The sequence below is a fragment of the Botrytis sinoallii genome (genome assembly GCF_014898435.1).
Source record: "Botrytis sinoallii strain Bc 23 chromosome Unknown BSIN_016, whole genome shotgun sequence".
NCBI lineage: Eukaryota > Fungi > Ascomycota > Leotiomycetes > Helotiales > Sclerotiniaceae > Botrytis > Botrytis sinoallii.
In genome coordinates, this window is record NW_024066043.1 from 1,176,580 (window position 1) to 1,199,537 (window position 22,958).

A 22,958-nucleotide genomic window follows, 5' to 3' on the forward strand; every position below is an offset into this window, starting at 1 on the left:
GAGGGATATGTGAATCGGGACGATGTAATTTGAAGAGAGGTTGCTGCCGTGCCTTTGACCTTCCGTGGAGCGCGGGAAGAATTGGAGAAATTTCCGAGATCACGTGATATTAACATTCCGAGCCGGCCTGCTCAGAGCAGAATTGACTGACTGCAAAGTTTCTTTATTTAGTCTAACATTTCAAGATTATACTTGATAGGCATTCAATCTGGTTCATCCGCATCAAAGGAAATCAATCATATATTCACAGCAAGCATCACATCTACAATACACTCTAAGAGCTTTTGATAATACACCCCGTTATCCCATCTTTAAATCTAGCTTTACACTGAAAGACCAAGCTCCTCTGCATAAGGAAGAACATAAAGATCACCGACTGCCGAAACTGTAGCTTTGCCCTCCAAAATAGCCTTTGCAGCCTATAATAAACATTAGTATCACGTCGTGTGAGTAATGAAGAGGTACATACCGATTTCAACTTCTCAATGCTGACAGATTCGACGCTCTTGCCAACTTCGTCGATTTGGAATGCCTTACCGCCGTGGACAAGTCCAGAGCCAGTCAAAACAAGACCAGCCTCAACGTTTTGGCCTTCCTCCAATGCGTTGTACTTAGCATTAGCGACAGCCTTTGTGAAATCTTCTTGACTGATGGAGCCTTCAGAAATTGCCTTGAGGGCCTTGACAGCCTCAATAGCAGCTGATCTAACAGCGGACGCAGAACCATTGAATTGAATTGCCAAAAGTCCAGCATCAGAGTAAGCAAAGTTAGTAGCTGTGGCGCTGGCTCCTGGGAATGAAGATGCAGCCTTGGATAGGATTGAGAATCCAGTGGACCACTTGATGCTCGATTTTCCACCGAGGAGAGATGCGAGGACGGAGAATTCAGGTTTGTATGATTCTCCTGCTGTAAAGGAACTAGATCCAGGGAAAGCGAGAACAAATGAATTACCCGAGCCATGGGCAATACGCTCCTCACCACCATAGTATTTAGTGGCACCAGGACCAGAGAGACCTTGTCCGGCATGAGTACCAGTGAAGAACTCTCCTACCCATTTCGATAAATCTGCCTGACTGGCACCATTTGCAACAACGGCGATGTTTGGCTTTGAGTATGCTTGAGTTGAAAATTGGCTGACGGAGTCCGAGCTCAAATATTTTGTGAGAGGTGTAGATGAAGATGGGAAGAGAGGCGTTCCGAGTCCTCTATGGAATGCAACACCGTGTGCTGAGTTGATAGCAAGCTCGGATACACTTCCAAGGAGTTTCTTTTGGCCCAACTTAATCTGGTGCTCGACTTCTTCGTGGTATTCATGAGCTGTATGAATAGTCAGTTGGCGCCCTTATGAATATTTCTCAACTCTAGACTTACAAGTATACTTTGTCGCGGAAATTACTTCACCAAGGAGTTCGGTGAAGTATGGTAAATCCTCCCGAAGAAACTTAGCCTCAACGACGAGTGCCTCGCGGGTGTGGTAAGCGTTCAATTGTGCGCCCAAAAGTTCAGATTCTCTGCAGATACGGAGAGCGGATCGCTTCAAGGTGTTCTAATTTGTAAAATATAAGTCAGTATCTTACACAATATAATAAAATGCGAAAGTTGGTGCCTGTTTTGAAATTTACCTTGAATGCAAATCGCTCCAGGCCTGATGTCAAACCTGGTGCAGTCTGATATCTTGTTCCAGCCTTAGCAACGACAGCAAGTTTTGTGGTGGCTCCAGCAACATCTCTGCTTGCGACTTTAACTCCAGCAACATCAGATGATTCGTATGAGAATGAAGTCGATCCGGAGGAAACGGCAGCAAGGCCACGACGATTAGCTGGCTGAGCACAGCATTGCCTGCGAACAGCAAGCTGTGCGTGTCTTCCAATCGCCGACCGTGAGATCATTGTTTGGATTTATTGGTATGAGGAGGGGAGACTCGGTAGTTTTTAAAGATCAAGACGTTCAATAATACCAATATCCTACAGTTCTTTTCGCTGGAAGATCTCGGAACAAATGCGCTAGTATAAATATGGTTTAGTGTTTTATGTAATTCAATCCCCTCCAATTTTGATTTGCCCATTCGACAATTGGTCCCCCACCCCAAAATTTCTAAGTAATAATCTGAGTATTCGACAATCTGGAATTTCTACCCATTCTACAATTTCATTTAACATCTTCCATTTTGTCAATGAAACATCGGTAGTAATTGTGGAAGCTCTAGGGATACTGAAATCATCCTCTAGTAGCAACAAAAATTATGTCTAAAGTAAGTTAAATTGGTTTAAGTCAGAATCATCGCTGCCGCCTGCTATTCGCATCAAGATACATATTGCAATACTGCGAATTATATTGTAACTAGCTGACTCAATGGATAGTCCAAACATGCAGTTGAGCTTTGCTCACTGCTCGTCGATGATATTTATGGCGAACTGTCGTCTGTAAGTCAACCGCTCACTCCATCTTTTCAAAATATATTGAACCAAGCCTTGCATAAATGACAAGGCTGAAGAAAACATCTCTGCTGTTGCAAAGTCTGACATCATGTAGCGCATTTTCACTATTTTACTTCGACGGGGAAGGTTACCTATGAATGCGCTCAAAAGACACACTCAACTCACAACGCGACAATTGAAGCTTGGATTAACGGTCCTAGTTCGACAAAATTTGGTTTACCATAACTCAGAAGGCAGCGACACCCATTATGAAGCAAACATTGATGCCGCGTATGCGTTGGTTAGATCTGGGAAAATCTTAGAAATTGCAGAAGAACGATTCGGGTCTGTTGCGGCCGAGATTATGGGACAATTGGTACTTTTGGGCCACGCTAAAATATCCGACATAATCGCAGAGTTAAACAAGAACCACGAACCACACGCCAATGGCAACGGAATCAATGGCGCGACGAATGGCAATGGTGTTCATTCATATCCCTCAGGACAATTGAATCATACACTGATCCAATTGTTGGAGGAAGGATTTATTCAACCTGTTGGCCAGAATATGTTTCGAAGTCCGACAGATAGTTACAATGCGGTTGAAAGGGCGCTTCTTCAGGATAGTTATGGGGGAGCCACGAGAGGAACGAAGCAAAAGGACGAATTAAGGATGAGAATTCGAGGACAGCTACAAGAATTGAGAGCTCAGGTTCCAAATTGGAAACCCGTCGGTTACAATCGCTCATCTACCAATGGCCATATGAACGGCACTGCCTCGAAACGAAGAAGACTTTCTCACAATGGCGGTGCAACTAATGGGTATGATTTTGGCGACGACGAAAGTAACAAGCTTGATGTGAGTTTTTTGCATTGTCTATGGCTGTCTGCGATTGCATGCTAACATATTTTCAGGGAAATTTAGTTTTGCGAATCAACCATGAGAAATGCACTGTCTTTATGAGAAACCGACGACTTGTTGAGCTTGCGAATTCCCGGATTGGTGTAACCACATCGTATATCTATGCTGAACTTCTTCGACTCATGGCAGAACAGATTCCCAGATGTCGACCTGACCCGAGAATTGACGATGCTGTGGATGACGCTGATGGACCTTCAATCATAATAACAACACAAGAGTTGACCGATGCCTTAAGCAGGACAATCAACGTATCCACTGGAATCGGCAAAGCTACCAGTCAAAATATCGATACTTCCAGACTTGACAAGCTTCAGAACGGCAGAAAGAGAAAGGCTGAAGATGAAGCAGAAGTAGAAGGTGTGGCGAGTTCTGATGAGTCGGAAGATGATCACAAGCCTTCCACGAATGGAAACGGGCATGCAATGGATGTTGACGAAGATGATCCATTTTCGGATCAACCCGGAGCTAACACAAGCAAGCGAGCCGTCACTTTTAAAGACCGGGACAGAACTCCTCCCCCAACAGAGAGTCGCCAGGCCCGAATGATGCATGTAATGAGCCATCTCCAACTGTTAGCCGCTGATGATTGCCAACTACTCCGAAAGTGCGGTGCTCGGCAAATGGGCGAATGGACGGTAGATTTTGAGCGTGTGATTGACCGACTTCGACAATCCGAACTTGACTCCATTGTATATGAGAATTTTGGCCAAATTGGTCATCGACTCGTACGAGTTATGAGGAAGATGGGAAAGCTTGAAGAAAAACATATTGCCAAGCTGGCGTTGATCAAGCAGCAGGACTCCCGTACTACACTTGTGAACATGCAAATGCATGGTATGGTTGATATTCAGGAAGTCCCCAGGGATGCTGGTCGTCTGATTGTGCGTACTATACATTTGTGGTTTTGTGATGAAGACCGGGTTACCTCACTTTTGTTGGATCGAACTTACAAGGCTATGTCAAGATGTCTTCAACGACTCGATGTGGAGAAGCGACGCAAAGCAGATATCATTGCATTATCAGAGCGTACAGATGTTCAAGGTCAAGAGGAGGCCTTTCTTCGACCTGAACAGATGAACCAATTACGTGAGGTTCGGGCGAAGGAGGAAGATTTGTTAGGACAGATTTGTAGACTCGACGAATTGGTCGGCATATTTCAAGATTATTAACTCGTATGGATGGTTTTGGTTCCGGGCTTTAGCGTTCTTGATTTTTCACACTGAGGCGGCGCCATCTACTGCATAAAGAAAGGCGTTCTAGTATAGTCGAGCAGCAATGGTTATTTCCAGTTGACTCATTACTTTGAGATACCATAGGTTCATTTCGTAGCCTAGATTAGTTGCTTGGGTAAATCTTCTCCAAATTTGCAAATTGCAAGTACAGTAGGTGTGAAGATAATGCCATTGTTTCGCTTCTGATTATTCCCCCTCGAATTCAAACAATATTACCCAATTACCTACCTGATATCTTTCAATCAACACCAGAAACTCCTTGGGAGTATGACTAAAAAAAGGTTAATCATTCAAGTCTTATCAAACAATATCAATTTTTCTAAGGCTCAATTCCCACCTGTTATCTTGATCATCTAAAAGATATTATCAACCAGTTTCGCCGGTTACGTTTCATACCCCACGGCAAACTACCGACTTCGTGCTAATTGTACCTGGTGCGCACGGACAACTCACAAGGGCTTTCTACTCTAATAAAGGTCCAAAGAAAAAAAAGTTTGGGAATCACACCAGACAAAATATTTTTCTATTTCCACAACCTTTGAAGAATAGAACAATTCGAAGCCTCGGACAATTTCAAAGACTTCACTCATTTAGTTGATTTTGAAGCATTTTCTATTTGATTTTGTCATTGCCGCCATAATGTCTCCAATTGCTGCATCGCCTTCTAAAGGCTACAAGTCAGAATCTACATTGGCTAGATTGTTGGGCTCAGGTTAATTTCTTCGGATTATTTTATATACGAGCAATCACTTACACTATGCGTAGGATCTGCCGGTATTGCTGAGCTTGCTGTCTTTCATCCTGTATAGACACACCAAGAACCCTCATTGAAAATGAACTTACTGACCCATCAAAGGTCGACACAATCGCAAAGAGATTGATGAGCAATCAGGGATCGGTATAACCCCCCGTTAATGCACTTTTCTACCATGCCATGCTAATTACTTGCACCGCAGACCAAGGGCAAATTGGCACAAGTTATCTTCAAGGACAAGGCAACAGCATCTGTCGGCACCAAATTCTTTTCTCTCTTCCCGGGTCTAGGATATGCTGCAGGATACAAAGTCCTACAAAGAGTCTACAAGTATGGTGGACAACCATTTGTTCGCGACTATCTTACTACACACCATGGTAGTACTTTCGAAAACACCTTTGGCAAAAAGACCGGAAAGGCGATGATGAGTTCAGTAGCAGGAAGTCTTGTTGGAATTGGAGAGATTGTCCTCCTTCCCCTCGACGTTCTCAAGATCAAGCGTCAGACAAACCCTGAGGCTTTCAGAGGACGAGGTGTTGTCAGAATCGTTAGAGATGAAGGGTTTGGATTGTACAGAGGTTGGCAATGGACTGCTGCAAGAAATGCACCAGGATCCTTTGCTGTAAGTTTCCCTCCTACTTCTCTTCAGACGGCTGCTAATATATTTCAAAGCTCTTCGGAGGATCTGCCTTTGCTAAAGGATACCTTTTCAATTTGAACGATTACAACAAGGCCACCTGGTTCCAGAACTTCGTGGCTTCTATCGCCGGTGCTTCTGCATCTCTTGTCGTCTCTGCACCTCTCGATGTTATCAAGACTCGTATTCAAAACCGTAACTTCGAGAACCCAGAAAGTGGTTTCAGAATTGTGTCAAGCATGATGAAGAATGAGGGCATGACTAGTTTCTTCAAAGGTTTAACACCAAAGGTATGCTAGCTCTTTACTCATTGTTAAGTAAACAACACTAACGTCTAATAGCTATTGATGACTGGACCAAAATTGGTATTCTCTTTCTGGCTTGCACAAACTTTAATCCCTGCTTTTGATATCGCTCTTTCCAAATAGAATGTTCGTGCGGAATTGAGCCTCGTAATGTAATAATACCAAGACGGATGGGATGGAAAACTGGCGTTTAATGATATAAAACGATATATTGTACCCTCCTTGTAGATAGCTGGGAGTCGATATATGGGGAGGGCAAATCACTCGACTCAAATGACAATGACAATGATAAACGGAATAGATACCTAAATTATTGCTGTTACGTATTTTGCTGTGAATCACTGCGTAAATTAATGACTTGGGCTAATGAGCATTCTATATCATACCCAGCAGTATTTTGTGAGTGGTTTTGAAATTCAGAATTTTATCAGCCTCCCACTTCTCATTGTCTGGTAAACTTGCTCTGAGAGGCTTTTGGCTCTGAGAATCCAATAGTCTGGTTTTACAAATCTGGGTAGAGAGTAAAATAGTAGAATTCTATGGCTTCTCTACCAGTAGTATGGATACGACTTTATCATTTAATTATTACCCCTCCATAAAGGAGCTATGGCATCTCGGCAATAGCCGGGGATTTCTGTATCCACAAATTTCAACTTATTTAACCATCAACTTTCCACAAACACAAATCTTCCAATACTCACACCGTAATAATCTACACGTGAAAGTATCATCATGCCTACTCCAACATATCTCATATCTAGAGTTGGTGATCCAATCTTTGCCCTATTTATTGGGGTAGGGGCAACGGTGACTCGTATCAACCGGGAAGAAAAGGAGCAAGGACGCACCACTCAGCAAACAATCGATTCTGCATTCAGGTATGTAGTTCGGAAGTCCATCCCTCTTGAGCATTCAATAACACACGTCATATAGAAGAATCGGCTTTCCTCGTTCGAATGATCCTTTGGCGAAAAAGAACTGAGAGTTGTGGAAGGAGCCCTCGATTGGTCGACATGCACAAAATATTTCAAGGAAGGCGCATGTCATGCTCTATATCTTAAGACTTTCTTTCCATTTAAACAAATATTCATCATTCAACAACAAGTATTTCACCATTTTGCATTCCTGGAATAGCAGTAGTGTAACTGTCAGCACTTTAATCTCACTCCGTCTCCTATCCTTCACGCAGTTTCTTTGCATTGGATAGTGAAAGACTTTTACAATATTCATACAATCTTGATCTCTGAACGCTTCAATGGCAGAAGGTAGCGAAGATTCTTTCTTGTACATGAAAAGCCATTCGAAGGCCAATCATGACTTCGTCGATGGAGAAGCCGTTTCTGGCAAATCACCATCAACCTGTATTCCAAAGAAGCTCGGCGCGGATACTCGATCCATACCTGCTTCGCCTTCGCATAAGCCTCACAGTCAAAAGAGAAACATGGTGGCTGGACGTGGCGGATCTTCTAATGTCGCAATATCTGTGGACACTCCAACCGTTGGACCGCTCAATCATGATGATTGTATGGCTTTTGACCTTTATGAGCAAGATCCCGACATGGTCTACGGATCCTCGGATTACAACCTTCGAAGACAGTCATCGGACTTCCGATTCAACTTTGAAGATATGATTGTTTTGCCAATGAGACTCAAGAAACCATCCACTGCGATTAACTTCGGCACACCTTCTTTCACTGACATCGATGAGTTCGACTACGCAGATCAGCACGTCTATTATAGTCAACTTATCACTACTGTTAACTCAAATTCGGCGAGACACGAATACGCCGTACGTAAAGGACCTCTTTGGAACTGCGCCTGGGAAATACTTGTACCAAAAGGTCTTCATCCAACCTATCTTACAGAGGATGAATTCGTAAAGTTGGTGTTAAGTCAGGGCAACGATACGACCAAGTGGATGGATACCAACATTCCAATTCTACATAGAAGAGCACTTCAAAAAGCGGGCGCTGCACGCCAAAAGCTTTCAAATGCGGGGATCTCTCCTTTTGAGCTAACTCAAGAGTATCTAGAGTCGTTTGAATGGATGGACAAGATTGAGCAAGATAATTTTATCAAGACTTTCCAGAAGCTGCAGCTACAAGTTTCCTTTCAGAAACAAGGTATTTCAATGAGAATTGAAGATATTGGCAGTATCCCTTTTGAGGACGAGGAAAAGCTAATTGGGAAGTCACATACGAAGCTGGTTGACGGATCTTGCATCCAACAAGGCTGTTCCTCCGACGTTGACGACTCGTTCATGGTTGACAAATTTAGCCTTAAAGAATTTGAGAACCAGTTCTGGAATGATGATTACAAGAAAGGTTCTCCGACATCCAAGAAGGCTCCTGCTCCGGTCCGCAGCACGCCAATTCCACAAAGATATCAATCTCCAACTGCCTCCGACCTTCACGACGAAGCAGTTTCTTTAAAGTGCTTGAAGAACATTTTATGTTCCCAGGGTATTGAACCTGGACCACCCTCTCCACTTCTCAAATCTGGTGAAGGCTCCGACTACTTCAAGATCAATCAAGAGACTAACAATACCCATAACTCCAATAGAGGTTTCATGAGCCAACCTCCATTTTCACCACTCGAAGCTGCCAAGAGCTATCCTTACAAAGGTTCTTATGTTCTTCCACCAAAGAATCCTGACTCTCACGTTTTCTTCTCTCTCCAAGATCCTCCTTCTATAACTCCTCTTAAAACTACAAAATCTGAATCTGGTCACCTTGAATCCTCAAGTTCCTCAAGCCATGATCCCAGTGATGGCAGCAGTAGTACCCCGGGTTCCAAATCACAATCACGCAAGTCTGAAGCTAGTTCTGTCGGTGGAGTCCCTCTTACGGGTACTCTTAGTGGTGGTAGTGCCTGCCAAAGTCAACAATCAGGCAAGACAGAAGGAAGCCGGGCAAGTGGGGCTAGTGATAAATTCGCCAGTATTGGCAAAAGAATCGAGGGTTCCCCTAAAGCTCTCAAGAAGAAGTTGAGTTCCGTTTTCGGAACGATTGGAAGATCTGGAAGATCGGGTACGCAATGAGAAGAGACTGCTTGAGTGTTGAAGATGTCGTTGCTACTAATTGCTCATACTGAGCATTGTTTATCACTCAAGAGCGTACTATGGAGATGAAAAGGACGCACGTTGTGCATGAGACATGTGAGGTGCTCGTTTGATGGAAATTCACAGTGAATGAAACATGGTAATGAAGGGGTATCACAGGGCTCTATTATCAACTAGTATTGTTAGTGTTGGAATCGAGTATGAAATTATGGTCATCGAATAGCTTGAAGTCATTATCAAGCTCTCTGGGATTATGGAGAAATAATTACACATTCGTTAGAGGTTAGATTAGTACAGGACAGAGAGATAGTCAGAATTACAAGAGATCAATCACGAACCAAATGACATCATCAATGCGTGTTGGAATTGATGAAGGGCCTCCACCCTCGTCAACTTCACGATTCAATACAAGCATGTTCAATCACTCCTCAAATCACAGTCTCATTACAACGGCAGAAAGACAGTAAATCACGAACCCAACGACTTCACGTGTACTTAGCACATTGTGAAACCATGCATGTGTTGGCAGAAAGCATCGTATCATATTGTCCCTATTCCCAATAAACCCCTCCCACTAAAAGCATGAAAACAAGGAAAGGATAACAACCCCCTATGAATAATTCACAACATCGAAGTCCGAAATTTCCACTTCCCAAGAGCATACACAGCTGTTCCATCATCCCATATACAGATAATCAGTCTTTTCTTGCTGATCTCCTTTGCTGCGAACCGTAAGGGAGGGCGCTAAGGATGATCGAAGAGGTAGGTGAGAAATGGTTGGTTGGTACGCTCCCAAGGTATTTGAGGGGGAAAACTTGGAAGTCGACGAGTAAAAAAGAAAAACTGCCCCAGGTTGTAACGTAGTCACACTGCCCTGCCTATCCATCACCGCCTCGCCTTATAAACGCCTATGATGAGTTGTACTGAAGTTTCTAAGGAAGCGGGATTTAGTTGGCTTCTTCTAAAGCTTCACCAAAGGTGTTTTCGCCCGAGTATGAGATGTATAGGAATCTATTTCGTAGTGAAGTTAGCATTTACATCATAGAATCATTTGGAATTTCTTTGTTCATTCATGAATATGTGTTGGAGTCGATTTGGTTTAATCGCGATAATCACGATAACGGTGACGATAGAGCGGTATGACGTTATGAAAAGTAGATAATGGAGAACGTACCCATCCTCATCCTTATGCTCCTCGTAAATGGAGCTCATCAGAGCGGCAGTAGGCGGTAAGACCTCATCGACAAAAATGAAGATGGCCTTTTCCGGGGAAAGCTTGATACGTTTGCGGATAACGTACACAAATTGACCGACGGTGAGATCGCTGGGAACGAGATACTTCTTCTTGTCGATAGTGGCAATGTCGGACTTCTCGACCTTCTCGCAGATTACGGGGATACGGTCGGAGTATTTTTGACGCTGGATGCAAAAGTTAGTCGGCTTGTGGTGAAAGGAGTGTGCAATAAGTCGGTTTGAGGGTTTGGGGGATGCGATCGTGATAGTGGGGAAGAGGAGGTAATGGTTAGGAGGTTGGAATGCGACTTACGATGCGTTCAGCTTCAGCCTTGCGCTTCTCGAATGGGTGCTCGTCCTTAAACTTGGATCGCATTTTGAAATAAGTTATTGGATGATTTGTTGGTTAAGAGTTGTTGGATGGTTGTTGAAAGGTAAACCGATTTGAAAGTGTTGATATTGGAAGTGTTGTGTTGTGTTGTGTTGTGTTGTTGATGTAATGGAGGATGGATGGATGATGGAGGGGAAAGGTAGTGTGAGGGAGGAGGTAGGGAGGGAGTTGTAATGGAGAGGGAGACTAATAAGGTATTATTAAAGGCTATAAAGCCTGCCTAAGTGCAGGTGGCTAAGTAGCGTAAGCGGTGAGTGATTGATTGTGAATCACACTTCTTGCCTAGCGATAAGTACGGGGTATGGGTTGTACTGTACGGGTTATGCTTTATTATCAACGGATGGGATTATGATACTGTACGGTGACTTGCAGGTGAGAGGTGTGGTTTTATGAGCAGAGGGCGGGTTGAATATAGATTGATTATAGATATGGATGGTTGGTATAGATACGAAGATACGAAGATACGAAGATTGACTCGAGATTACGGTAAAGCGTGGAATAGCTAGGAACGTACCTAATGGAACAACCGCAGCTGACGATGGTGAAGAGTGAAGAGTGAATGATGGAATATGAATGACTTGCCTGTTTCACATTACTCCCAAGGGCACATGATGAGAAATATCCTCATACAATGATACATACGAGTGATCATTCATTCATTGATTCGTTCATTCATACTTTCATCCTTCATACCTCCCTTTTCTTTGTCATGCGCTTTCTCTTTGACCGTCGTTCGCATCCAATGCAACTTACCCAATGACTTACCCAATGCTCTCTTTCTCCCGTACGTACGCTCGAGGGATGGGACTAAACCCCAGACAGCAACCCCACTCGAGATAGAGGCAAAGAGGCGGCTAGAGATGGAGTCAAGAAGGTCACGGGTATCGTGTGGGAGGAGGACCTTGACATCCTTACCAGGAGAACATCGCAATGGTTGATGTCAAATGATCTCCTATCATCGAAGTATACATGGATATGGATAGAGAAACTCCCTACTTGTCGTCGTTCTGCCGGTAGTAAGTTACCCGGGTGTACATAGTAATCTATTATCTCATACCTGGCGAGCCTGGCCCCGGTATACGATATGTATGTATATGTATCTCGCGCTCGCATCTTGACGTTCTCTCTCTTTCTCCGTAAGCTTTTCTTTTGAATCTTCTGGCGTTCTTCAACTCATGACCAGGAATCTCTCGGATTCTGACGGATCCATGTACCAAATCTAACTAAGCAAGTCCTCCGTAAATGCCGTAAGTCTCGAGGTAGCTGGAGGTCTTTAAAGTTTTGTTCTGCTCAGCACCGGTAAATCCTTACCAAAATCTTCCGATGATGGCCAGTGCTTGCTTCCCTTTCTAAAAGTTGTCCATTCATCGCCGTCATGATCATAGAAATCGTACCACGGCAAAGTGCGAAGATTATATCGACAAATCTAGTCCTTGGAATCACACCCAAATAATCACTTCCACGACAATATCTCCTTATTTGTGGCATGTTTCTTGTATTATAAGACTGAAATCTTTCCAATTCTAAGCTGACCATTTCCTTACCTTTCCTTTCCTTTCACAATGTCTCTTCCCATAAGAAGAGCTCGATTCTCGAGCTTGGGAAGATCTTCTTTCTCGAGACATTCTTTACCTTTGTATCCTCGGAGAACTTTCGCAGATCACCAAAAGCCTCCTAGACCAGGCTCTGGACGACCTACTGTTTGGGCACCAAAAACTAGAATCGCTGTTGGCGTTGTCTTTATTGGTGCTTTAATTTACAACATGGTATGGAGCATGCGATCAAGACTTATGCTACGGGCTTCACTTACACCTTAGTAGGCAACAGAAGAACCGGCCAAGTTGGATGCCCCTACCATTGCAGAACGGGATACCCTCACTAAACGTGAATCTGGAGTCACGGAGAATTCGCCCATGCGATTGCGAATGGAAGAATTCATTAAACAACAGCAAAAGGAAATCGTACATGAATTGGAACAAGTCGATGGCAAGAAGTTTCGAGTTGATACATGGACTAGGGAACATGGCGGAGGTGGGATCTCCTGTGTATTGCAAGACGGCAATGTATTTGAGAAGGCAGGAGTAAATATCAGTGTGGTATATGGAACATTACCTCGACCGGCAATTGAAAAAATGCGAGCCAACCACAAGTCTATCGACCCTGATGTTCAATCCCTCGACTTTTTCGCTGCCGGATTAAGCATGGTCCTCCATCCAGTCAATCCAATGGCGCCGACTGTCCACCTCAACTATCGATATTTCGAAACCGAAAACCCCGATGGTTCACCTGCCGCATGGTGGTTTGGTGGTGGAACGGATCTTACACCTAGTTACTTGTTCGACGAAGATGCTATTCATTTTCACAAGACAATTAAAGAGGCATGCGATAGCCATGATAAAGAATACTATCCAAGATTCAAGAAATGGTGCGATAACTATTTCTCCAATAAACATAGAGGGGAAACGCGGGGTGTTGGAGGAATTTTCTTCGATGATTTAGAAGAGGGAAAAGATCAAGAAAACTTGTTTGCATTTGCGCAAAGTTGTTTGAAAGCTTTCCTTCCTTCATATCTCCCAATCATCAATAAGAGAAAGGATATGCCATATACCGAGAAAGAAAAGGAATGGCAACAAATTAGGAGGGGTCGATATGTAGAATTCAACCTGGTACATGATAGAGGTACAGCTTTCGGTTTGAATACACCAAGTGCGAGGGTGGAAAGTATTTTGATGAGTTTACCTTTGACGGCTAGTTGGAGGTATATGTATGAGCCGGAGAAGGGAAGTAGAGAACAGAGATTGGTGGATGTTTTGAGAGAACCTAGGGAATGGGTTTAAATGTCAGATGTGGGAATAGAAATAGTCGACTGATTGAATTCTGCTGTATATACGAATTAGAAATTACAAGTATGATATAAATGAAAGAAATGAATAAGAGAGATATCGGTGAGGTTTAAAATAATGGGTTTGTAGTTTCCCATACCTAGTACTTTAGCAAACGAACGAGCAAGCGAGCTTGGTTCCACCCCTCCTTTTCTGTTCTATCCAATCTCGTGCATTGCACATCGAGCACACTTCAACATCTTATCTCATCACCACTTCAACTCTTCAACTCTTTTGGGAATATCCAGTTCTTATTTAAACGGAACAAAACTCTATGTATCCAATTTCTACATTTTCTTTCCATCCTAGAACTTCTCCAAAGTCATTAATGAAAACAATCTCACATAACCCATTCCCATCATATCACAATGTCCACCAACCACCCTGCACCTCCACTCCCGTCTCAATCTCCATCTCCATCCCTCTCACTCCCTTCATCCCGTGATTTCATGACCTCTCTCTTCAACAGTCTTACTTCTTCTTCTCGTTCTTCTACTTCTCCAATACAAACCTCAGACAGAAATATAACATCAGATTCTATCTTATACACTCGGAGATTTTCAAAGGAGGATGAGAGGGATGATGGGAATGGGAATGGGAATGGAAATGGAAATCCATTAAAGCAACTAGATGCGCAGAAAAAAGCGTTATTAATGACACTCCATGTCATCTTCCCTCCGCCATTGCTATTACACGCGTTAGATTTGCTGGATAGAGGGGGGGTGGGGCGGGTAGTTTTGAAAGGGGAGGGAGGTACAGAGGAAGGAATTAGTAAGAGGGAGGGGCTGGGGGATAGAAGGGATGATGCGAGAGGGAACATGGAGCAGGATGTTAGTAGCGAAAGAGAGAAAGAGGCAGAGAGTCGTCGAAATCTGAAAGTCGAAGATACAGAAGTAGGAGCGACGACTACCAAGGCTCATAACCCCCAAGCCACTCCATCCACATCCACATCCACATGCGCATCCGCATGCATATCCCCGCACAAAAATTATTCCCCTCTCGCTCCTGTCCATCCCAGCCCAAATCACCGCTCGCCCCCCAAAACAAAACCACCAATACTCTACCAAGTGCGCTCCTCCCAACCCCCCAAATGGCATTCCTCACGCTCTGCTTCCGGAATAGGAATAGGAACAGGCCATGCATCTGCATCTGCAACTGCAGAAAATACGTACACCGTGCATCTCGACGCCTGGAACTGTAGCTGTGCCGCTTTTGCATTTTCTGCTTTTCCTGCTTCTTCTTCTTCTACTCATCCCTATCCATACATTTCTACTTCTACTTCTACGTCCACTTCATCGACTTCGTATTTTCCATGGAGCTTGAAGGAGAGCTCTCCCGATGAGGAATGTTTAAATTCAGTGGAGAAGGGAGAGGGAAAGGGGAAGGGGAAGGGAAAGAGGAAGGGAAAGAAAGAGGAGGAAAAGTGGCAATATGGAGGCTGGACGAAAACATCCCAAGTACCCATCTGTAAACATTTATTGGCGTGTTTGTTGGTGGAGAGGTGGAGTGATGTGCTAGGGATGTATGTACGAGAGAGGGTTGTGGGGAGGGAGGAAATGGGTGGGTTGGTGGGTTGAGGGGGGTTGGAAGATTGGGGTGGCCTATGGGAGAGATGGGTCATGGGAGGAGGAGAGAGGTTAAAAGCGGGGGAGATGTAGAGTAGATACGGCGGGGAAGAGGACGGTGTGATGAGTGATGTGTCGCCTAAGGTTAACATTGGAGCGTCGGTTGTCGCATGGGAGTTGGAACTGTTCAAGATCTCTCAAAATGAGTTTAGGAATTCGAGCACTAGAAGCAAAAAGAAGGCAGAGAGCTTGGTTGCTCCTGGATTCGAAGAAGAACATCAATGAGCACATACAGAGTGCCAAAATCACACTGAAAACTTTCCACGGCTGCTATTATTCGCAAGCTATGCATTTATGATACAATGACATATCAATTCTCACGCTCGTCTCAAATGTCCTATGTCATGCCCCAATCTGAATGCCCATACCTCATAAACACCCATAGATATTCACCAACTCCCCAATTGTTCGTCATCACTTCTTCTTTTCCTTATCCTCTTTCTCCTTTTCCGCTTCCTTGCCCTCCTTAGCATCCCCATTTACACCATTAGTTCCTTCAGTCTTCTTGTCCTTCTCATCTTTGGCTTCATCCTTTTTGGCATCTTTCTCCTCTTGTTGTTGTCTATTTTGGATTTTATTTTCGATAAGGTCGTGGAAGGCGGTAATGGCGCGGATCAAACTACTCAAGTAGATAGCCATCAATTGATCGTTGGTCTTTATGCTCATAGCATGTGCCAGTTCGCTGTTATTCTCAATAGGTGCATCGGCGCCGTTAGGGATGCGAGAGGAGGCTTTGGGTGTAGATAAATTAGGGAGGAGGTTGAAAACATCTTGAAGGTTGCCTAGAATGGCGTGGTTGACTGGTAGAGTTCCATCGAGGACGTTTTGTAAATATTGACCAATATCTCGTAATCGTGCGTGTAGTCCTTGCAATGATTGTACTTGGCTTGTGATCCGTGTTGAAAGGGTACCAACCGCCACATCTCTAATATCTCTAAGTAAATGTTCAACTCCGATTTCTTCAGCCTCCTCAGCCTCGATGATCGTTGGTGTGTGTACGAAAGTCTTGGAAGTAGTTGTGCCGTCCTTGAATGATGTTAGAGCTTGACCAATTGCCTTTTCATAAGATAATGAACTTACATCTTTAATCTCCTCTACCGCGAAGTAGGCATCTGTTGGTACGCCGCTGTCTGTTGGTTGACAATTGATAATCACAAGTAATGGGTTGGGTGTGTATCTTTTGAACAACTCATTGACCTCCAAATCTGAAGCTCTTAACTTAGGCCCAGAATGATACCATCCTATCAGCTTCTCTTTTGCGTTGATCTTCTTGAACATATCATTCATCGATTCGACGTAGTTGTGGTCCAAAAACCATACTGATGGATCTTTCTCATCTTCTTCGAATGGAACTATTTGAGATTGCTATTAGAATGGTGTAAAACATCAAACCAAGCTCAAATGAACATGTTGGAGGGAGTCGACATACCAGCAAAACTGTTTGATACTCGTACATTCTTTCCTTCATTCTGTCCTAACAGAACTCCAACCACTCTGCGCGTGCCTTTACTTTCTGACCGTCCATAATGATCTGCTGCTGAAAGTAATACCAGCGGCGCAACTGATACAGTTCTCGAAACGAGGGAGAGGGCTTCTGCTGTAGTAGCAGGCATGATGAATTTTGAAATGTAGAGGTTGGTTGTTATGGAATAATGGAACAATTGTTGACAAGGCTGATATTCTTAGGTATTCGCGGCCAGAGCTTGCCTGGCACCCGGTGCTTAGCTCCAAACCGAATCGAGACGTTATCACGTGCCACACGGCGGGCACTTTGACTAGTGGCGGGCGGAAGGGCGGGAGTTGGTCTCGCAGTAAGAAGGAAGGTACGATGAGGGAAATGTAAATTGTGGACAGGAAGGATAGATCGGATGTAGGATACCGATCACCACAAGATTGAAATTATACAGTCCTGTATATCTTTCTTCCGACGTTATGAGATTTGCTGGTGATGTAAGAACACTCGCCCGTATCATCAATAAGAACCTCGGACGGACTTCACTTTGCAGACTCAGAAGGAGTTCCAGGAGCTTGAACTTCAAGATTGTATTACCACGAAGATACCTTAGCAAAGGTCCGGTGAAATATCTAACCAGACATACTTCAATATACTAAATAGCTACTGTAAAGATAAGACCTCACTCGGGTCCCTTGCGATATAAATGTCCATCGAATTCTCTTCATAAAATATTTATATCTTCTTCTTCTCTTCCTCTTCTTGTTGCGAGATTCTTGACTTGATCTTGATACACTGAGGGGATATCCCGGTGATTTTTTTCCGTCCCTCCGGTTGCCGCTCGGCAGAACAAGCTAGATTTACAGTGCTCTCTATATTCATTATAACATTTCCATTCCCATTCCCATTCCAATTCCCTCGCGTTCAAGGCTTGCGAAACTTTTTCTTCTAACTCTCTCCACTCTACAATCTGTATATTTTGGATTATTTCCATACCTTTGTTTCGTTTTCCTTCACCCCATTAATTCAAGATGGCACCAATTGGCGACGATGCCTCGCAGACCCTCCATGACTTGGTCAACAAGCTCGAGTCGAGGGTCAAGGAGCTCGAAGACAAGCTTGCGCATGCGGCTGGTGGTCCAGCACCATCTCCTGCTGGGAGCGTCAGAATGATTCTTATGGGTCCTCCAGGTGCTGGTACGTATTCATGAGTTTTCTGGTCTTGCAATCGTGGTGTGTAAGCAAATGGGAGGCATCAGCTAAACTGTTTTCTGCAGGCAAGGGAACTCAAGCTCCTAAGATCAAGGAGAAATTCTCATGCTGTCATTTGGTAAGCTATTCTACTTGCGGGGAAAAGGCAATACTAATGCTAGTTTAGGCTACTGGAGATATGTTGCGATCACAAGTTGCGAAGAAGACACCATTGGGTCGGGAAGCTAAGAAGATCATGGATCAAGGTGGTCTCGTTAGTGATGAGATTGTTATTGGCATGATCAAGGCCGAACTCGAGGGCAACTCAGAGTGCAAGGGAGGGTAAGTGCTGTCGGAGATTACAAAAGAGAAAAGCTTGTTCTGACGTGAAGCATAGATTCATTCTTGATGGTTTCCCACGTACGGTCGTGCAAGCAGAACGCTTGGATGCCATGCTTGCAGAGCGCAATCAAAAGCTACAACACGCAGTTGAACTTCAAATTGACGATAGTCTTCTTGTATCCCGCATTACTGGACGTTTGGTGCACCCAGCCTCAGGCCGATCGTATCACAGAATATTCAACCCACCTAAGGCAGATATGAAGGACGATATCACTGGTGAACCATTGGTCTCAAGATCCGACGACAATGCCGAAGCTTTAAAGAAGAGACTTGTTACCTACCACGCTCAAACTGCCCCTGTCGTTGGTTATTACCAGAAGACTGGCATCTGGAGTGGAATTGACGCTTCACAAGAGCCCGGCGCTGTTTGGAAGTCACTTTTGGGTGTATTCGACAAACAAAAGGGTGCTAACGGTTCGATACTCAGCAAAATTACCGGTCGCTCTTAGAAAGACACATGAACAAAGGTGATAAGTTAGCTTTGCATAGAGTTCTAAAAAGTTGTAATTGCATTTAAGTTAGTAGGCATAAGTGCAATCTTTCTGGAAGCAAGGCGTTTGTACAACCAAAGATATGCAATGGGGGCCATGTCAATTTAGAGGCTCTGTGTATTATTTGCACTGCGTTTTCTCGCACTTGAAGATTATTAGAAAGTGATCAAATTGAATGAAGTCAATGAACAATCTTTCACAGAAATAAAGTTAAAATCTTCTCACATTCTACAATCTCATTTGCCATGCATTCATTACATTCTCCGGGGCGCCCTATGTCATTTCCCCAAAGTAAACTGGCAAAGAACCCACGGTTCCCCAACATAAAGGGAGCATGAGAAATGGTTGGGTGGTTGAAATTGGGTTGCATCCGCCGATAGATGAGTGTTACGGCTGCATGAAGCCGCGGAACACCTGTGTAGCTGTAAACAAATTTTTCTTCGTGTTTTTCACCTGATGATGACGCATTGCGGAAGTCCTTAAGGAACGGATGGCTGTCCAGGTAGAGAAAGTGTAGGAATGAATATATACGGTCATGTCAGCAGTTCTTGTGCAATATATCGTTTGAGTGAGAAAAGCATTGAGGTATTTTGGAGGATTACTCGGTAAAGAAAGGAGTATCTGCAATAGAGAGAAAGGAATCATTAGATCGAGATACATCAGCTCAGCTGTGTCCTTTTGTGGACAATTAAGGTCAAGGAAGGTCGGAGCTTGGAAAGGCCGATGGTGTGTATATTTTCTTCTGGTCTTCGACTTGATCTGTACCTTCATTGCTTTCTTTCAACAATGAAAATAAGTTACTTTCTATAAGACTAGAAATTTGACTGACAATGATTGAATATAGAGAAAGTAAGCGGTCTGCTGTGGTGACTGATTATGCAAGAGAGCTGCATCATATATATGAGGTATGCAATGTTCTGAGAAGAGGTCGTTCTTTCTAGCTTCAAGAGGTCTTCGAGAGCAACTACTATGCTAGGCCCTACTGCGTCTGTATGAGAGGAAATCGAGCAATGGGTATGAATACTAGTGTGTTCATATGCAAAGCTTTACGCTAGAATGTGATTGGGCCGATTCTTTTTCGAAATTTGTTAGATGAGGATGATTACCCCTTTTGGAAAAACAACTCCAAAGCGAGATCGCTCTTTCCAACTGTAGGAAGTTGGAAGGGTTCGAGCTTTCCACAATATGGAATTCAAGTAGCTTATCAGCATGTAGTATGTGTTCCAACGTATAGCTTGTTTCATCGAGTATTATACCTTCTTCATTTCTAATCTTGCAATTCTTTCATAGGATTTTGGAAGAAAAAGACAGCTTTGACACCTGAAAGACTACTATGAGATTAAAAGATTCATCTTGACTTCTTCATTGTTGTTTGCCAGGAGATCATTCAAAAACTACTTTTCAAAAGTCACCACTGTGATCAACAAGGTACATTGAGTGTTCAAGTCGTTGCTCGAGGATGTTGGAAGAACTTTTTTTCATTGCCATGCCGACCTGAATGTCCTGTCTTAGTTTACTTCTCAGCTCTTCATGTTTTGAACCCCCAACATTAAATCCGTTTACCTTTCTCCATTGTGATTGGTTTCCTAAAATTATATCAAGCACAATCTGATCATTGGTAGCAGTGGATTACAACCTTCAACGTCAAGGCACCTCAAGTTAACTTCTCTTTGCCTCCACATTACTCCGAGATTGTATATTCAACCTTTCTTGAAGCCTCACCCTATACTATTCTCCAATATATACCTACACATCGGCCGATATCTGATATTATTGCCGTGTTTGGTATCAACACAGTTCAGCTTCATTTTCCACCAGCCACGTTCATCCTCTCAAATTTTCAATTTCGACAAGCAGATTTGTTCTCCCACAACACTTCCCTAGATTAAGCCCAACGTTTTTTCTTAACTGTGATCTCCCTTGTGGCTCTTTCTCCTTTGTTACCAAAAGACTACGGCTTTCCGTACAATTAATACGTCAAGAGTATCTCGAAGAGTGTAAGTCTCCTCCGGCCCCCCGGTTTCTCCAGAATTTGTGTTCTGGTTTTGACCACCATCACCACCACTACAATGTTTTTGGTATTTATCAAGAACAGCACAAAACGAAACATAATACACGTGGACATACATCCTATTACCTCAACTCCATTGTTTGTTGGCTTGGCATACTGAAGCATAGCAATAGATCATATCTCCTCTTTTTCGATCTGACTCGAACTTCAAAACACATTTTCGGTATGTGAGCTCTTTCTCGGTCTTAATTATAAGGGACCATGGCTGTACGCCTAAACCACATCTGATATTATTATAGTCCATTAACCAATACTATAAAGTACAGGTTTTTCATCATGGCGCAAGTTATGATGCCGGTATGTGGCATTCCATCCTTTGCGCGACAACCAAGATTACTAACAACAAATTTAGATGACACCATTCAATCGTGAGTACCCTTATCGCCCTAACTCTCTATGATTATACCAATACTTCATCATATTTGAGCTTTTGCAATACAAGCAAACCAGATCTAACATTGTCACAGAAAATGAGAATGGCACTCCCCCTCGTCCCTTGAGTAGACGCAAGAAGAGAGAAGCCGAAGCCGCGGCCGCGGCCGTTGTCCTATCTGAAGATCGCAGACGCGCCCTCGAAGCTACTTATAACGGAGCTAGCGCTGGCGAAGCCCGCGAGAAACTCCTTCAAAATCCAGCACTGTCACTTGGACCTGGTCTTCATCTGCCACCTACTGAGGTAAGCATGAGTGGATTTGCCAAAACATTTGCTGTGGTAGTGATCCATACTTACAATCATATCTGCTTAGGATAAGACGTATAACTTACTCACCCATTTCCGTGTTCCTGGACCTGAACTCGTCAACAAGAGCGTCCCCAGCTGTGGCTTGCCATTAGGTTGGTCTGACAAGCATGACCGTTGCATTGCGTATATGTCTACTCATGCTCCGTTGGTTCAAGGCAAAGTTTCCCAGACAAGAGGCGCTTCAACCTCGTTACACTACACGCGAAATCACTTCCTTCATCTTGAAGCGATTTCCAGAGTTGTGCCGCCATGTAAGTTCATAACATACCATTACAAGTCTGGGTTTTATTAGCTGACTTTACATAGCGGATTAAGGAGTCAATTATTGAGTTACGCCTGGAACTCCTTGACCGCTCTGAAAATTCTTATTTCAGTGTTGAGTATGGTGGTTATAGTGATCATGAGTGGGCCCGAGGCATCTGAGAGTTTATCTTTTTCGAATTTCAACCTGCTACTAGATGTGTTGCAACTGAGGTACGAACGCTTTATATACATTGCTCGTCGCGACTGACCTGTTCTTTAGAGCCTCCCGCAATACATTCTGTTAAGGAAGCGTCTCTTTTATTTGTGCAACACTCCTTGTACAGCTTTGGGTTTGGGATGGACGAATGCTATTTTGCTACGATAATGACTTAAGATACTAAATAATTGTTTTAATGGTTTACGATTTCCTGCATTCTGAGATAAATCATGGATCATCTCTCAAGGAGTATTCTCTTCATCTATGGATTTATGCGGCGGCGTTTTGAATTTCATGCAAAATCCAAGAGTGTTGATTGATCATCTTTAAGAAGTCTTTCTGCTTCTTTTAGAGAGCTTCGATCCACGCCATACGCGGCCCCTGTACTAGATTTTTCTAAAGCTCATTGATTTCCAACGTATCAAGTCTTGACTTTGAGCCTACAATGATTGTGATATGTGATTCATTGTTAAGGTTGTGATGAATATCTTAGCATCTCTTCCTATGGTTGGTTCATGCTTGCTTTTGCTTCATCTTCTCATGAAAATTTACATAGCGTGACTTAATAGACAGAATAGTTCCCACCTAGGCCAGATGTATCTGAGCCTCGCAACCAATATGACAGTCCGATTAGCGGTTCGAGAGTGGTCCGGACTATGTTCAGACTTAGATGTTTACTACAGGATTTC

At 43.5% G+C, this 22,958-nt stretch overlaps 11 protein-coding genes across 11 annotated transcripts; 8 read left to right on the top strand and 3 right to left on the bottom strand.

Annotated features, from left to right (window-relative positions):
- Positions 1-323: 323 nt before the first annotated feature.
- On the bottom strand, positions 324-1,889 carry EAF02_008702 (uncharacterized protein; the record flags this gene model as incomplete). Its single annotated transcript, XM_038904750.1, has 4 exons — positions 324-419; positions 470-1,317; positions 1,372-1,546; positions 1,623-1,889. 4 exons carry the CDS (start codon positions 1,887-1,889, stop codon positions 324-326), a joined length of 1,386 nt encoding a protein of 461 aa, XP_038755807.1.
- Positions 1,890-2,242: 353 nt separating this feature from the next.
- Positions 2,243-4,508, top strand: EAF02_008703 (uncharacterized protein; the record flags this gene model as incomplete). The annotated part of the gene is made up of 4 exons (XM_038904751.1): positions 2,243-2,251; positions 2,361-2,423; positions 2,533-3,276; positions 3,333-4,508. 4 exons carry the CDS (start codon positions 2,243-2,245, stop codon positions 4,506-4,508), a joined length of 1,992 nt encoding a protein of 663 aa, XP_038755808.1.
- A 702-nt stretch (positions 4,509-5,210) lies between these two features.
- On the top strand, positions 5,211-6,390 carry EAF02_008704 (uncharacterized protein; the record flags this gene model as incomplete). Its single annotated transcript, XM_038904752.1, has 6 exons — positions 5,211-5,283; positions 5,337-5,374; positions 5,428-5,469; positions 5,528-5,947; positions 5,998-6,252; positions 6,304-6,390. 6 exons carry the CDS (start codon positions 5,211-5,213, stop codon positions 6,388-6,390), a joined length of 915 nt encoding a protein of 304 aa, XP_038755809.1.
- Positions 6,391-6,953: 563 nt separating this feature from the next.
- EAF02_008705 (uncharacterized protein) lies at positions 6,954-7,249 on the top strand (the record flags this gene model as incomplete). The annotated part of the gene is made up of 2 exons (XM_038904753.1): positions 6,954-7,145; positions 7,201-7,249. The coding sequence occupies exons 1-2, from the start codon at positions 7,000-7,002 to the stop codon at positions 7,247-7,249; spliced, it is 195 nt and encodes a 64-aa protein (XP_038755810.1). The 5' UTR covers positions 6,954-6,999.
- A 273-nt stretch (positions 7,250-7,522) lies between these two features.
- EAF02_008706 (uncharacterized protein) lies at positions 7,523-9,307 on the top strand (the record flags this gene model as incomplete). Its single annotated transcript, XM_038904754.1, has 1 exon — positions 7,523-9,307. One exon carries the CDS (start codon positions 7,523-7,525, stop codon positions 9,305-9,307), a length of 1,785 nt encoding a protein of 594 aa, XP_038755811.1.
- A 487-nt stretch (positions 9,308-9,794) lies between these two features.
- On the bottom strand, positions 9,795-11,182 carry EAF02_008707 (uncharacterized protein). The gene is made up of 3 exons (XM_038904755.1): positions 10,875-11,182; positions 10,503-10,747; positions 9,795-10,339 (listed from the first exon to the last, which is right to left on the bottom strand). The coding sequence occupies exons 1-3, from the start codon at positions 10,935-10,937 to the stop codon at positions 10,276-10,278; spliced, it is 372 nt and encodes a 123-aa protein (XP_038755812.1). The 5' UTR covers positions 10,938-11,182; the 3' UTR covers positions 9,795-10,275.
- A 1,332-nt stretch (positions 11,183-12,514) lies between these two features.
- EAF02_008708 (uncharacterized protein) lies at positions 12,515-13,789 on the top strand (the record flags this gene model as incomplete). The annotated part of the gene is made up of 2 exons (XM_038904756.1): positions 12,515-12,718; positions 12,773-13,789. 2 exons carry the CDS (start codon positions 12,515-12,517, stop codon positions 13,787-13,789), a joined length of 1,221 nt encoding a protein of 406 aa, XP_038755813.1.
- Positions 13,790-14,202: 413 nt separating this feature from the next.
- On the top strand, positions 14,203-15,411 carry EAF02_008709 (uncharacterized protein; the record flags this gene model as incomplete). Its single annotated transcript, XM_038904757.1, has 1 exon — positions 14,203-15,411. The coding sequence occupies one exon, from the start codon at positions 14,203-14,205 to the stop codon at positions 15,409-15,411; it is 1,209 nt and encodes a 402-aa protein (XP_038755814.1).
- A 462-nt stretch (positions 15,412-15,873) lies between these two features.
- On the bottom strand, positions 15,874-17,072 carry EAF02_008710 (uncharacterized protein; the record flags this gene model as incomplete). Its single annotated transcript, XM_038904758.1, has 3 exons — positions 15,874-16,485; positions 16,540-16,811; positions 16,889-17,072. The coding sequence occupies 3 exons, from the start codon at positions 17,070-17,072 to the stop codon at positions 15,874-15,876; spliced, it is 1,068 nt and encodes a 355-aa protein (XP_038755815.1).
- An 871-nt stretch (positions 17,073-17,943) lies between these two features.
- EAF02_008711 (uncharacterized protein) lies at positions 17,944-18,954 on the top strand (the record flags this gene model as incomplete). Its single annotated transcript, XM_038904759.1, has 4 exons — positions 17,944-18,109; positions 18,190-18,242; positions 18,291-18,445; positions 18,501-18,954. The coding sequence occupies 4 exons, from the start codon at positions 17,944-17,946 to the stop codon at positions 18,952-18,954; spliced, it is 828 nt and encodes a 275-aa protein (XP_038755816.1).
- Positions 18,955-21,343: 2,389 nt separating this feature from the next.
- On the top strand, positions 21,344-22,232 carry EAF02_008712 (uncharacterized protein; the record flags this gene model as incomplete). Its single annotated transcript, XM_038904760.1, has 6 exons — positions 21,344-21,364; positions 21,420-21,435; positions 21,535-21,743; positions 21,814-21,932; positions 21,979-22,060; positions 22,116-22,232. The coding sequence occupies 6 exons, from the start codon at positions 21,344-21,346 to the stop codon at positions 22,230-22,232; spliced, it is 564 nt and encodes a 187-aa protein (XP_038755817.1).
- Positions 22,233-22,958: the final 726 nt, after the last annotated feature.